Source organism: Pleurodeles waltl, chromosome 2_2 (genome assembly GCF_031143425.1).
Source record: "Pleurodeles waltl isolate 20211129_DDA chromosome 2_2, aPleWal1.hap1.20221129, whole genome shotgun sequence".
NCBI classification, from domain to species: Eukaryota; Metazoa; Chordata; class Amphibia; order Caudata; family Salamandridae; genus Pleurodeles; species Pleurodeles waltl.
Genome location: NC_090439.1, coordinates 831,574,295 through 831,590,375, shown reverse-complemented (window position 1 = coordinate 831,590,375; position 16,081 = coordinate 831,574,295). Strand labels below are relative to the sequence as shown.

At 39.0% G+C, this 16,081-nt stretch overlaps 1 protein-coding gene across 2 annotated transcripts in view; it reads right to left on the bottom strand.

Annotated features, from left to right (window-relative positions):
• NECAB1 (N-terminal EF-hand calcium binding protein 1) overlaps positions 1-16,081 on the bottom strand; it is a 1,270,485-nt gene that overhangs the window by 636,618 nt on the left and 617,786 nt on the right. For both annotated transcript variants that reach the window (XM_069220455.1, XM_069220456.1), the window contains exon 5: positions 3,403-3,500. In XM_069220455.1, coding sequence (XP_069076556.1) covers positions 3,403-3,500 — 98 coding nt within the window. The remainder of the gene's footprint in view (positions 1-3,402; positions 3,501-16,081) is intronic.

Here is a 16,081-nt window from a genome sequence, read left to right as displayed (position 1 = left end):
ATTCACTTTTGTATTTGAAAAATTCATCAAAACTGTTGAATCAAAATTGTCAGGACAGGTTTCTTCAGGTTGTGTTTTTTCTCCGAATACATGTGGAACTGCAAAATATTTGCAATCCGGTTACTGTTCCCGGCTGTGTATTGGAACTGGTGGACATATGGTTTATGTCTTGGGGATTTGGCTGCTATAAAGAGGTCCTGAACATGCAACAAAAGAAAAGTACAACCATCCTTACTATTATATGGCCCTACTCTTAGCCTCTACTCTGCTGAAATTAATATTATGCTAAACAATACTTATCTTATAACTTTATTAGAATGCAAATGAACATCTTTGTGTCAAAATATATATTTTTGCTTTTCTCTGAACAAAATAGCTATTATGATGGGAATGAATGCAAACAAACTAGGCTACATAGGGTTTTCTTCAGATTTTAACAGTACCAAGTACAGAGTAAATGATCTTTGTGGTCTCAAAAGCCATTGAACTATCCTGTATTTGTACGTAGCTATAAAGCTTCACCCCCTAGAGCATACTGAATAATTCATTGGACTCAAATACTCTTCTTTCCATGTCCAAAGACTATGGGGGCTATTCACAAGCTGAAATTTAAAGTACTGCAATGGTACTACAAAATACTAATCACAAACCTATGAGTGTAAATCTTCACTTCTCCTGATTTTTCTATGTTTACTTAGTAGCAAATGTGGGATGGACCAGTGTGAGCGGCTGGAAAATAGGCATATATACTGCTACATGGGAGGGAACTAGGGGAGGAGCATGGGGTGGTTAAGTAAAGTTTAGGGAGGAGTTTAGATGGAGATATGCACCCAATCACTAAAGAGTAAGTACATTGCTATTAACTAACTGCAACTCTAAAGTTACTACAGCTAAAAAGGAATCCCAAGCAGCATTAAATTTCTCTATCTAAAAGCTTCAGTAAGTCCAGCAACCACATGGGCAACCACTGGTAACACAGCACCCTCACACAGAAAATAAGAGGTAGGGATTTATATTAAGAATCTATAAGAAATAATGTTACATTACATTAAATTGAAAGTACTTAAAATATAAATAATTATTTAATATTACAAAATCTAATAATAAAAATATAATTTCATGAAAGTATTTTGACATTTTTTGTATTTCCAATTTTTATTTAAATATAGTTACATTATTTTTTAATTACTTTAAAAAAGTTATTATTGATATTAACAAACTTGTAATTTTGTAATTTAGGTGGGAATTTATTTTTTAATTTAAACTGCAGGAAAATAATTGTGTAATTTAATAGAGTTAACATACTAAAGATTTAATATAAAATTCAGTAAATACTGTGGTTTTTTTTAAATTTTGCTCTACATTTAAATTTATAAACTAATTTACATTCTTATTTAACTTGAAAATATTTTTACTATTTTTTGAGTTAAATAAATCTTTTTACTTTTCCCTACACTCCACCAATGGAAATCTTTATAGACGGGGTGAAGAACTCGGTATAGTAAAGTAAAGCGAAAATGTTGTAGGTAGTGCAAAATAATAATTGGTATAGCACAATTAACTCAACCTAAAAAACAGCAACTTTATACATCTAAATTACTCACAAGTGTAAGTTACCTTTCTAAATAGCCATGTTTGTTTTTAATTTTAAAAATTATGATGAAATTGCACAGTCTCTGTCTTCTCTTGGGGACTCGCTGCTACACTAAATGTGACCTTTTGCGTTTTTTGTTTTCTGCATTGATGTTAATTTACCTGACATTCACAAGAACACTAAATGGACCTACAAAGCCAGTGTGTGTACTTAAATTGCGAGGACCATTCAAAAACGTATTTTATTATTGTGATACTCACTCTGAATAAATGTAGTTTTTGCATTTCTATGGCAGTTTTAACTTATATAACTCCCCTTTGTTCTACAACAAAGATTAAAGCATAATCCACATGTTGATTCTCAAATATGATCACTTAAGGAGGGGGGGGCTCTAAATCAACTTTTAATATGAAATCTTTCCTTTACCATAACCTTGACTTTGTTACTAGCATCTTCGAGAAAAAATAATTATCTAATATAGATATTCAGTTTCCTTATTGATCATATTTCCTCCAGTAGCTCATCATTTATCCTCAGTCAGCTGTATCAGGGGAATAATATAGGCTGCGGCCCTTGTGGTGCAAGTGGGGGTGGGTCCACCTGTTCAGAAGGCCCCTTAACCTTCTGGAGGGCCACATTCAGCATAGGGTCAATGAGTATCTGAGAGATATTCAAGACTCATGCACCCCTCTCCACATTCTGCAGAGGCCCCATCATTTTGCGTTATCAATTGTGGTGGGTGTTTGATTCTATTTGAACACGCCATAGAAGCATGAGCTGAAGTAGCCGTGTGATGTAAATGGGGTACACAGTGGTGTGTTCTTCAGGAATATATTATCACTTGAAAATCAATTATGTGCTGGTAACTAATACAATCCTTCCCACTGGGATCCCGCACTGTCCTTGGAGCAGCAAACTGAAAATTATGCAGAAGACAATTGGTTTCCGCATGTAGATTTTCGGTCAAAATTAATGATCAGGACAACTTTTCTATCTATTTAACAATGTTTAGGAATCAACAAGCAAATATACTTTTTCTTCTCTGTGGGCACATCAAGACAGCCATGCTATCTCCTGCCCCTTGTAAAACACCTATCTTACGGGGTGTGTGACACTAAAAGCTAATGCTTTGCACCATTGTTGCATGTTATGATCAGATACGTCAATAACCAGTAGTGAAGCCGCAAGTGGTTGGCTTAGAAGGTATAAAGCAATCCAACAATGAGAAAAGCACAAGGGGTCACAAAGTATTAGTCATATAAATCTGATTTAAATCGAATTGCAGTTGGACTGCTTTTTTACGTGTTCTGCTTTTGATGTTCTACAGAGTGCATTATTATAATTTTGCTTCCATGCCTTCGGGTTACATCACACACATCTCTGTACAACAGCATTACATTTCACACTCAATGTGGGTAAACCCATTGCTGGCACCTCACCTGGAAGTATCATATTGTTGTACAGTTACTCCAGGATTCAGGATTGCCACCCCATAACACATTTTTCACCACGCAAATCATTATTTGTACACTGAGTCCTGCATTATTTCTACATACATAACACTTCTCCCTGTGTACATTTCACCAGGTTGTTTTGCATGGTGTAATATGCGTGGGGAAATATTAATTTGGGAGTTCAATTTTCCTTTAAAAAACTATTCTGCGAAACGGGATTACCTACCAGTTTGTAACGAGAACCTTATTAACACCAAAATGCATTTTGAGGTAAACATCACAATGATCCAATTTCTAAAAGTATATTTATTTATTGTCACCTTCAGAGAGCTGGTTAACCAAACTTGGCCTTACTTTCTTTGTTTTGTCCATAGCCTTGAGAATTGAAAGGTTGAGGTCTTCCAAAGCAACCAGCACGTTTTCATATTCGCCCAAGTGTTGCGAAAAATAGTCTGAAATAAAAAACATTGAGAATCCGACATTTTAGTCTATGTCATTATTAATTTACGCACAAAAAAGCAATCAGGATGTATGACGATGCCCAACTTCCAAATGCAGTGTACACATCTGACTTGCAAATTAGAGCATATGTCATGCTCTTTAATCTGACAAAATTGAGAAATAGAGCTGAATATCACTGCGTTTAAGAGCTGAAAAAACACAATCTTTCCAACTTTTCTGTTGCTCTTCATATTCAGTGTGTGCAATGAAGCATGAAAATCGGCAGCGATATAATGCAAAAAAAAGTAATCAGAGACAAAGGTGGTGACTAAATATTATAAGAAAAGGAACACGCTGAGGGAAATTCACTAAACTATAAGTGTACGTAAAAACTACAGGGTTACTGCATTACTTACTCCAAAATGCCTATAGAGCAATATCGGCATTCGGCAGCAGGCACTTGAAGTTTTTAAAAATTAAGCACTGCCCATATGAAGTCTTCCAAAGACTTTTCAGCTCTCGCTCTTGCCTAACGTCTTGGCTATGTGGAAGAATGTGGAGTGGTCAGATTTACGTTGTTGGCACCGCATATAGAAGACTATGAATAAACAACCGAGTAACAATTAAGAAAATAGTGCTTCGCTGGAATCAAACGGAACATCATCTTTTTCGAGACAGCAGTTTGCACTACATAGTATTTTGCATCTTTTATGTATATTTTGTAAAGAACAACAAATACATTAATTTAATAAGCATCTATATACCCCACTATGGAAGGAGCCCAAACCCTTGATCTGTTATGATGCACTATCTTTGGGCCTGATTGTGACTTTGGCAATCCAACCGCCAGATTCTGAGCAATGCAGTCGGACCACCACAAGGCCGCTGGCACCACCACGCTGAGCTGCCACGCCGGTGGAGACCCCGGTGGTCAATGTTATGGGTATTATGACCTGCTTGACCACTGAGCTTTTCATGGGGGAACCCCACCATGAAGAGGTCGGTGGACAGGCAGGTAAAAGGGCCCAATCCAGGGAATGAGCCCATGTAGGGTAAGGCAGGGGCCCATGTGGGGCCTCCCTATGCCTGTGAGATCTGTGGGCGCACTGTGTGCCATGCACCACGTGGTGTATGGGAACAATGCACCTGACGTACTGGGGGGGCAGGGTACTGTGACCGGCACTAGCTGCAGCCTCACTCCCATAGCCAAGGCATGCCGCCGTCGTGCCTGCCCTGCTGACATACTGCCTGCCCGGTGAGGAACTCATAATGTGTCCATTGGGAGGCCGACGGCCTGATGCCCTTCAGCAGACCACCACCTTGGAGATCTGGCAGTCACACCACCAAAGTCATAATCAGTCCCTTAGTGTCAAAAAAGAGGTTCTCTGAACGTCTCTTCTTCTCTAGAAAGCTCCTCACCTTGAGTCAGTGTTCCTGTTGAAATCTGGAACTATGTTTAATGTTTCTGGTTGCAGGCATACTGAACCATTTCCTTGCTTGTTAAATGCAGACTGTTTCTTGAATGAAAAATTGTGGGTTCAAAAAGTGGCAATGTGAAACTTAGCCCAAAGTCTCGGGTGCATTTTGAAATTGGCTGTGGTGGATTTTATCAAAAGAAGTTGATTAAAATTGAGATTATGTTACTATCAAAGTGCTGGAAGTGAAACAATGGATACATGATACAGGCCAGGAACATTCATGGTTAAAAAAGTAAACTTTGCAAGTATGATAAACAAGTAGGGCCAGCCAAAGGCTTGCACAGGTGAGCTCAGACCAATCAGGAGTGTTTTCACTTGTTTTCAAATGTGCACATTTAGAGGAACAGCTACCATTTAAATTAGCCCACTCTCAGAGTGACCATATTTTCACCATCTATGCCAGCCCGAATAGCTCTAAAGACTTGTGTAGGTGGGAATTGCTCAAGTGGCCTTGAGAAATGTTGACATTTTGCTTTGTGGGTTGATTAACCCTCATCTTGGATCCTAGCCTATAATCACAAGATGGCATCTGCTGTATTTTGAAATAAGCTAATATTGTTTTTAACAGTCTACAAAAAGTTGAGTAAATGTGACTGTATATTAATCCTGAAGTAGTGGAAGTGAAAAACAATATATTTTCTCCTGGGCAGGTAATACTGCAGAGCAGACAGGAAATTATTCAGACTGGAAAGAAAGTAAACTTTTTCTCTGTGATTTGGGTAAACGACAGAGGACAGCTAGCAGCCATCCCTTCTGCCAGTTTCTAAATCCCAAAAGTGTACAATATTGTGGGTAAACTGATAGCTTAAGCTGTAGGCACTTTTTTTTTAGCATTAGGACTGTCAGGATACAAATTCATACTTTATGAGCCTGGTACAGTCCTCAGAAACACAAATCAATTGAAAGTTATTTATTTATTATCTTACACAGTGCAAATGTCACCCAAAATGAGTTTTGAAGTGCTGCACAATTGAGATAGATGCATGGACAAACTCCATTTTGAGCCCGCAAATCAAGCCTGTCTACATTTGACCTATATGCCGCATGTCATTATCTTTCACAGAACTTGTGGAAGTGTGAGATCATCCAAACAATGGTCTTGATAAACACTTAAGGCGAAAGAAGTCTGATACCAGTTTCCTGATATCCATGTTTCAAGGTCAGACAGTGAATGCACAAAGTAAATATGTACAGATTCAGAGAGAGGTCTTAATCCCAGGTTATCGTAAAAGGCCCTGCCACACTGCCGTACTGCAGCAGCATCCATTCCAATGCAGAGGGCTGATACCGAGCCAATACTGAGAGGAGAGGAGCTGAGCCTAGCTGGTGTGTGTTTTCCTTTTGAGGGAACACTCTCTCTTGGCTGAAGTCTGATAACCACAACTTCTCTCCTGTGAAAAAGTATGCTGTGCGCTGAATCCCAAGAAACACCAGCGGCAAGTTAGCGACTCCATGATTTCATACTGAAGCACATAGGGGTAATAATGCCATGAACATGTTTAAAATGTTTCTATTATTCTCACTGTTAATAACCTGCATTAGTGCTATTTTAATTATCTTCTGTTTGATTCTTACTTATGTATTAAGCAACAGGATGCAACTGTTGAAATAAACAATGTTAAACATATATAGTGTATTTTCCTAGTTCAGTATTGGGTGTGCTATTCTAAAGAACAAAATTGGGTTTGAATTACCACTACATCCCTGATCCCCTATTGGACTGTTATTAACCCAGAAAGCAAAGACACCACATTAACAAGTATGTTAAGTCAGGCTGTGGGGGCTACAACAACCTGGACTTTCATGTTCCGGCTGTGGTGTGCTGAACCAAGTTCAGGCACCTGTGTGTGGGGAAGTCAAACCTTGTAGAGATAGGCCAAAGCCCTAGTTCATGCAACATGATGCCCAACGTGGAGAATTCTTCTTTTTTTTTTTTTGACCTTTCAATAGTTTTTGAATATGCACACACAAGAGAACCATCATTACAAATACACAGACATCCATAGTAATTATGGCTACTCCCTACAGGGAATAAGGAAGCACCTATTACTGTGGGGTTGTCAAGCTTGAGTCTTAAAAGGTTTTTCCCCATATGTGGTTTTCTTTTTTTTAACTCATGTTTATTGAATTTGTTCAATTAAAATGTTGTGATAGGAATAAATTACTGAAAGACAGTTAGACAACATCTCAAAGTTAGGGATGTTCTGGATGCAGGGAGGAGTTACATTTGTAATAGCTGCACATGCAGCATAAGCCTTTGAAACTTTTTACTCATGGAAGGAGTTTAAGACTATAAATGCTGCCACAGGGTGGTTAAAGGGTTACAAACTAGCAGCACTGCCAGCACACTAAAGGGCATACCAGTACCTGGAGATCCCTTTAACTTACCAATAGCATCAAAATTGGTTTGCTGGTGAGTTCCCACACACATACACAGGATTGTTAGATTGGGTCAAGAAGGGGCTATATGACCAGTATGAGCTGGATATACACCCTTCCTATGTCCTGAGACCCTACCACACAATGTTGTAGGAATCTTAAATTACACAGTCTCCTTATACAGTAAGCTCATTCAATATGTGCTACGATCCATGAACACTAAACCAGCTCTAACAGGACCAGTAGTACATGGGCAGATTGTCGTAGAAGCCCACAGACAAAAAACACTATAATAGGAAAAATGTCTATGAAGTGTTATGAAAATTGCCTTCTGGTTTGTTCGCAAGACTAACCAGTTGATAGCAGTATACCCTCACCCAACACCCCAGAACAACCATAAAATACTGACTCTGCCTTCTCCTTGGAGTGGTGCCACCAGAACAGGAGTGCAACACCCAGGGAAGTACAAAATGAGCACAGGGCTGAACTGGCTCTGGCTTAATCATCCTTAGCAACATTAGGAGAGAAGCGTCGGCGCTAGCTATGTGCCCTAGGCTTGCATCAGTTCCAGTTCAAGATCATGAATGAGAATTACAAGGAATAATTTTGGAAGTTTCTACCTCTTTGGTGGGCTGTGATACATTGGTCACACAGCACACCAAACTGAAACCTAAAAGCAACATTGAAGGTTCCTTTAAGGAAAAATTTGTAACAGAAGATAAGAAATGGGAAGGGGGGAGAAATGATGGACTGGATCATCAGTAACTCAGGAGTCCACGTGGGATGGGTATAACTTAAGAAACCACAATAAAATCAAAAGGCCATAACAGTATCTGTATTCTGGTAGCTACTCTTCCAGTTCTTTCCAGGAGTATCAAAGAAAAGAAGAATAAAGCAAGCAAAAAGGTGAAACAGGATGAGACACTGAGATCAGAGTGAAAAGAGAGGAGAACGGTTTGGACTGAAACTCAATTCAAAATAGAGGAAACTAGCAGATACTTATCGGAAACATGTTGTACCGCCTACAGATACTTCTGCAGAAGGGGATTTGGGTGAGAGCGCTTCTAGACAGAGTAGCAGAAGTAACAATAATGAATCATACTTGCCAAAGGTTTCTGTGGAGAGTCCAACTGATGAATTCATACAGATTAAGACTCCAGATTAACATGTAAATCCTCCCAATAGAGTTTTAAATGTAGATATACCAATTGAGGGAAATATACTGTGCACAAGTAAAGCAGTTTTCTAGCCACATTTATCTGAAGATTATGACATAATACTAGAAGACTCTGACTGGCCCAAAGTCTTCATTAAGGAAGCACACCATGGGGAGGAGGTAATACAAGTACCCCTTTCCTCCTTAGTATCTGTGGAAATCAAGGAAATGTATAGTAGTGGGCCGGTAAACAAACTCCAGCTTTCTACAAAAAACATCTTTTCCACATATTATTCCCTTACTCAGGGAGCCCCAAGCACAGGCTCAATATCCTTTGAAGCCAGAAGCAACGCACAACATAATAGCAATACTAAATCAATTGCAGTATCATGGCATACAGCAGCAAGCACTCCCCTTTTTCCTGTTTTTGAACCAAATGGATTCTATAAATGAATTTTAGATAGAAGAAATCTAAACACACACACAAACATATGCATTTCAAAACACACACAGCACAGGTTTAATAAAAAATACCTTGTATGGAAAAGTACAAAACAACCCTTGACGTCTCCAATTGGTTCTTCAGTCAGAATATAACACAAGAAAGCAAGTTATTACTGTCTTGGTACAGTACTCATTCAAATGATTGCCTTTGGCACATAAGAATATCCCTGGCCTAATCTCATCACTCATAATGGAGATCATACAACCAGATCCTGAAGCACTGTCATACATTGATGACATCTATCTCACTGAACATATAGATGCCCACTTAACTAGGGTGGACCAGATAGTGACAATACTACCATCACAAGGTTACAAAAATAATTTTAAGACATCTATAATTGCCTACCTGACTGTGACCTTTCTTGGATATGAGCAATCCAATGAGGGCAAGGGACTGGCACCTAACTTCTTTCAGGAAGGTGGTACCTTGCAGACTACAACACTAACGTTGTTAGGGTTTCTTATCTTTGGATGAATTTATTTGCCACACTATGCTCAGTGAGTGAAGTCCTTGTATGACTCAATTTCTTCCACATGTTCTCTAAAACAAAGGATGAGCAAACATACTGATATTTTACATACACTAGAAGCAGATCTGCTAGAGACAAAATATGTATTGACTAGGGATAACAAAACAAACCCAGTATTAAGAGTTGCACCCACCAAGCTACAAGGGTTACACATATGTAATCTACGAGGGACAGTCGATTCACACAGTGCACAAGTCACACCTATATTCTCTAACACAAGCACGTTTTGCTTCAATAGAGCAAATCCTTGCAGCTGTGCAGACAGGTATTTTGAAAAGGTGCCTATTGATGGAGGGAATTGTGGCTTCTCCTGTACCAAAAATAGAAGCAGGCACTAAGGCATGCATTACTACTGCTTGAGCTCTACACACAAGATGTGTACAGTGGGCCTCTTTGTTAAGTGCAGTGGATGTATATTTCAGAGTGCACTAATTCTGCGGCACAAGCTTTCTTCTAATATGAGCAGAATGTCACACCAACCCACAAAAGCCTTACTCATTGATTCATGCCAGAGCATGTTCTACATGGATGTCTCTGCACAGCCTGCAGTAGGAACTAAACAAAAGTACTCAACACCCTGCACCTTACACCCTGCACCCAGTGCAGGGTGTAGTGAAAGTTAGTGAGCTCAACCCACAGCACGGACACACCAAAATCCTATGTGACAGCACCACACAACATGCATAAATTCATGCCTTGGTACTTGCATAGTACAATGGTGACCCGTCAGTTCCCACACTAGCAGTTTTTGATTCATTCTTCTGTGTGCAATGCTACAATGTAGATTTAAAACATTGGTATCTGAGTGGATTCAAAGATTGAAACTGGAAACCGATTAAGAATAAACAGTTGTGGAGAAAAATAGCTGTCTTACAAGATAGGTTTCCATTTGTCCATGTGACACACACATTGGGCGATCAGCATGATGAGATTCACATGAACTGTGCTGCTGCCTTAGCTGTGAAGGCTGCAGTACAGCCTGCTAAGTTAACAGTCTTAACTAGATCTCAAATGAAGATCGACACAGAGATGCTATCAGCAATACAGGCAACAATGAAGAGTTAAATGCCTCTAGCTGGCTTTCCACTCAAATACGCCTACACTTTTAACTCAGATAAAACTCAGATAACACTCTTGTGGTTGCTAGACCTGGAGTGAGAGACAGAATAAATCATAATAAGCTGTCTAGATTAGACTTAATCAAAGCAGCCCATGAAGGATTGGCATCTGCTCATGCTAGGATAAGTGCAACCATAACAATGCTCCAACAACACAACTGACGGCCATGCTTATGTAAACAGGTCAGAGGTTACGTTTGACAATGTGATGTTTGTCAATAGATTAAAGCTTCTACTGTTAGAAGACCCAAGCAGATTCACCTCACAATCTCCAATACACAGTTTAGGTTATATATGAGACCATGTCGGGCCAGAACATTCTGTTAATTAATTTAAGTACATATTGGTGGCAAGTGCTTCATGTTTTCAATTCCTTTGAGTGTGGTCTCAGAGAAATGTGGGTGCTTGATCTATCATAAAAGTCATGCAGCATTTGATAGCTATGGGAGCAGTTGGTACCTTTCTTTCAGACAATGGTCCTGTGTTTGGTTCCCAGGCTTATAGGGGTGCAATGTCTGCTCTGGGAATATGTCTACAATTCAGCAATCTAAATCCAGCAGAGCGTAACAGATTTTTCAAGGGTGGTAATGACATGCTAAAGAAAGCACCAACTACTAGGGTACTCAGTTCAGGTTTTGTTTGGTACCATCGCCTGTATAGAGTCCTGAGAGCAAGAAATAACTTGCCTAGATAAATACTGGGAGGACACACTCCATACAAGGTGCTCTTCGTAGGTACCAGGCCTAGATAATCATGGGAAGATGGCTGAAGAAAACTAATTTGACCTGGATCAATGTTTAAATGTCTTACAGAATGTCCGAGAGATCACAGACAAGCTGTCTAGCGTGAAGCATTCTGAAGCAGCCACCAGTGAACAGAATGTTAAAACAGCTGCTGACGGGTGGGTTTCATAAGTAAAGGATCTATTTCAAGAAATAATCCACAATAACCAAGCTTTTGAACCATCCCACACACAACCTATCCCAGTTCTTTAGGTAAAAGGTGAACAAACTGTAATCCTTCCTAATTAGTCTGCTTCTAAGAAAAACTAACAAGTGCAATTTGACCATGTTTAGAAGCAGTATGTGGCCAATTCTATAAAGCAGGCCCTCCTTGACATCAAGGAGGATTCAGATTAGAACTGCTCAGCCATTCCCTGCTCTAGAAGAGTGCAGTAAATTACACTGCCATTACTGTGATTGCAAATGTTTCAAGCAACAAAAATGAATCTGAATTCTACACATACGACTTTTGACCATACTCCTCAGTTACACTATACCATCGATTTCTTCTAGCCTATCTCTGGTTCCATGAGGAGGTATCTGACACCATCATCATTCTATGTTTGTATCACTACAGGGGTGGTTGTTTTCATCATGTGGCTGACAACGCTTCCGATTGTTATACTGCTTCTGACTGGACGGTACGCCCCGTAAAGAACTGTTCCACAGCCTGTGGTTCAGGAAGTTCAAATGCATCTCTCATCCCACAGAGCTCTACAAGATCTTCACGCTGCTAATATTACAGTCTATCCTGTGCCCCGGGCATAGCCTAGGAAAGGGTTTCCTATTAGGTTATAGGCCCCACTGAGAGTTTGCAATTGTAATATGTGTTGAAAGTTTCAATAACTGATGTGATTATTCCTGGTGCTTTTTTCAGATGACTGGAATACTGAGACTTTAAAATGTATGATGTTTGATTTACAGGTACACATCTCTATAGAAAGAGGAGTATTGAGAATAAGCCATTATTGAGAAGAGTGTTTAGGGAACCAAATATTGGCAGGTTTAAAGTAAAAAAGTCCCAAATCAAGCATGCATTATAACCAAAGAAATAATTTTCTGAATGACACTATCCATTACACTACCTGTATGGGATTCAGAACCATGAAAGACCTAAAAAAAAACCTCTAACCAAATGTTAATTCAACACTTTTCGCCAATTGGCACCCCCAAATAGACATTTTTTGATTCTGAAACAAATTATGTGATCTAGAATGAAACATTTACTTCCTCTCAATTCACTCCTGAAGGTTTAGCCTTTTGATTCCAATACATGCATGTATTGTTTCCTTTCCGAAAGGCCTGATCCTAAAGCTAATCACCCCAATCCACCATATAACAGATTGCTATCTGTAGTCATTATTAACTATAGACTGAGTAAGTTGTGCCAACACTGGTTAGCTCCTTCAAGTCTTCCAGCTGTGAAGGAGCTTTTGTCCCTGATTACAGGAAATATGGAACACACTCCACTAGAAATAAACAAATTATAGTGACAGACATATATTATATTTATAATTAATGCAACAAATAGTCAGAAAGAGAAGCTGCAGGAAGAATTTGACAGATAAAGAGAACTTGGAAGCAGATTTTAAAATTATCGACAATGGCATGCACATACTTTTTAAAAAAAGAGTGTATTCCTTAAATGGCATCATGTCTTCAGCATTAGATCTCCTTAAAGGAGGCTTAGGTCTTTTACAGCATGGACAGGGTCAGTTAAGTGCCACAATACAAAACAAAACTCAGCTCTACAAACTCTTTGAGGTTATGTGTCCTGGCAATTCTAAACATAACTGCCATTTCTGAGTCTTACAATTTGACACTACCAAAAACAATGGCTAAAAAGGATTACACCTACACTTTAAGCATCAAACAAATCAAGGATACCCATTTTTCTGATACTGAGAATCCATCTGTTACATGGCTAATGCACAGAGTTATTTCTCTGTCAATTACAACTTTTCATTTTCATGATTGCCAGAAATACACACCCTTGAGCTGGTGCGAGAAAATGCACAGTTATTTAATTCATGGAAATTTCCTTTCTCTTACATGTGTTTAAATGTAGATGACCTCAAGTTGATCAGTGTTTCCAGTTGCAGAAATCCTTTAAGAATCACTGGTGTGCAATTCATTTTTTTTTGCATGGAACATACAATGCTTTGATGCCTGGATTGAATTGTATCTTATCGCAACTCCCATTTCGCCACCCCTATGCACCATGAACTATTAAATAACAGTTCTTACTTAATGTTAACCCACATCAGCTGCTGTGGTTTGGAACCCTGCCAGCTTTATGTGACTACGGTTTCTAAAACAATATAGTGTTGTTGAAGAACAACCCACCACCTCAACACGTAATCAACAGTGTCCCTTGGCCTAGAATTGTTATGAAAGAAATGTGTTTTGACAAAATTAGTAAACTGGTCGTAGTTATACTACAAAAAGAGGTTCTTTTGGCTTCTGCGACTGAGACCTATGATTTGCAGACAGCAAGAACTGCTTTGGAATTACAGAGGCTGATACAAACACAGTACTCAACTCATTTTGCAGATATTGTGTGTATGATTTCCAAAGTATTGTGCACTTTTTCAAAAACTTGAGAGCTAATGTGGCGATTGGACTTAAAGCTGTATTCAGGCAAATTCCATCATTTTCCACACTCTATTTTCCAATCTTCTTGGAGGATTCCACAACATCCTTCGCCTAATTGGCTGTGGTATTGTCATCTTCCTCATGATCTAACACAGAAACCAACAACATAGAGTACACATATGCAGCTGAGCAAAAGTGCAGAGAGACAATAGTGTGATAACAGGGAGATAAGTGGCTTTCTAAACTCAATAAGTGACAGATCTTGTCCTTTTACAAAATAGATGCTCTTCAAGTGGAGCCTGTCTTTTGGTGCATGAACTGTACAAACTAATCTACACCTGAAGCAACCTCAGTGGTCAGTACTGCAAACTCTTTACTGAAATGGGCCAGTACCATCAGTATTACCCTTTAAGGAGCTTCTTAAAGACTGGCTTGCATCGCTGAAGTAATGTGAGGCACTGAATGAAGCACTCTCACCATCTCTGACTGTTTTAGAACTATGACTCTTTCAGTCCTATGGTCCATCTATCTCAAGAGCCACAGTAACATGCCTATAAAACCAATCTGTCTCATCGATCAGTCAAATGCATTAAATTGTCCTTATGCCGCATGCCATTATCCTACACAGAAATCAAGAAAGTGTCAAATCACCCAAACAATGACCTTGATAAATACCTAAGGTGACGTAAGTCTGATACCAGTTCTCTGATATCTATGTTTCAAAGTCAAACAGTGAATGCATAAAGTAAACTTATAGTCTAAATTCAAATACTTTTGTCAATACTGTCCATACCATTTATGTCTTAAACTGTCATACTGATCAGGTCTGGAACTAAGTGGAAAGTCCCCAGTGCAGAGTAAAGGACAGCGGTCAATTCCATAAAAATCACATGGAGTGACAACCAATTCAGTGGGGAGTGGAGAGCTGTAGTCCAGTTTGCAGATAGCCATGGTGTCATCTGCTAGATTCTGGTCCTGCGGGCACAGAATAGTTTTGTATGTTTTGAGTTTATGATAGTGGAATCTGACAGGCTTAACTATGACCTTGATGTGCCCCTGAGGAACAGGTTGTCACCAAGAAGGAAACCCAAGGATTACACAGTGGCAGTAACAATGGAAGAGGTATCAGCATTTTTTTTTAGATTTCAAATCAGAAAGGCTTGTTTATTGGATTAGAATTTGAGATTAGGGGAATAAATTCCATCTTCAAGGCATTGTATTTTAGGTGCTTTCATCTCATCCATTTGTATAAGTAATGCAGGAAAAAAACTTAATCTTGTTATGGAATCTTACTGGGGGATTGTCAGTTTATTGCTGAAACAAGATGACAAAACTTTTATAAAGTTTCCCCAGTGGACATAAACATTAAAAAGGAGGTTGTTAACTTTGTGCGACACTGCAAGGTCCAGGAATAAAAATCGTAAATTAAGTCTCCAATTTTCACTTAAAAGTACTCTGATAGGCAGGAATGAAACAACGTCCGAATGGCTCTCTACAAGCCTACCCTATTTTTGAGAGCTTTAAGGAGAATTTGATGGCTAACCCAATTAACCACAGCAGTTATTTGCAACTAAATGTGAGACATGAGAGGCCTCATCAATAGTACAAAGGATATCATCAACTAACATTAGTGTTGCAGGTTCTGTCCAGTACCCTACCCACACCCCATTGAACCAGTTCTAAAAGACATATTTCTCAAAGATGTTACTGAGAAATGGGAGACCAGAAATAGGACAGTAAGTCTCTACATTATAATGTTCAAGGGAAACTTATTTAAGGTGAAAGCTTGACATGCACAGCTTTTATGTTAATTAGTACTACACAAATTTAAAGAGAGGAATTGTTGAAGGCCAACCATTGAGGTAGAAAATTTCAACAAGGACATGCGCAATTGAAAGAGGGATTGGTTCATCGGCATATGTTTCTGGTTTTGTAAAAGAAGATTTCTTCGGTAGTGGGACAGAAGGACCTCTGAGAGGTGATGCCTCGGTGGGAAGATGATATGTGGAAACCAGAAAGGGATCTCTGACAGTCGTGCCCTGATATA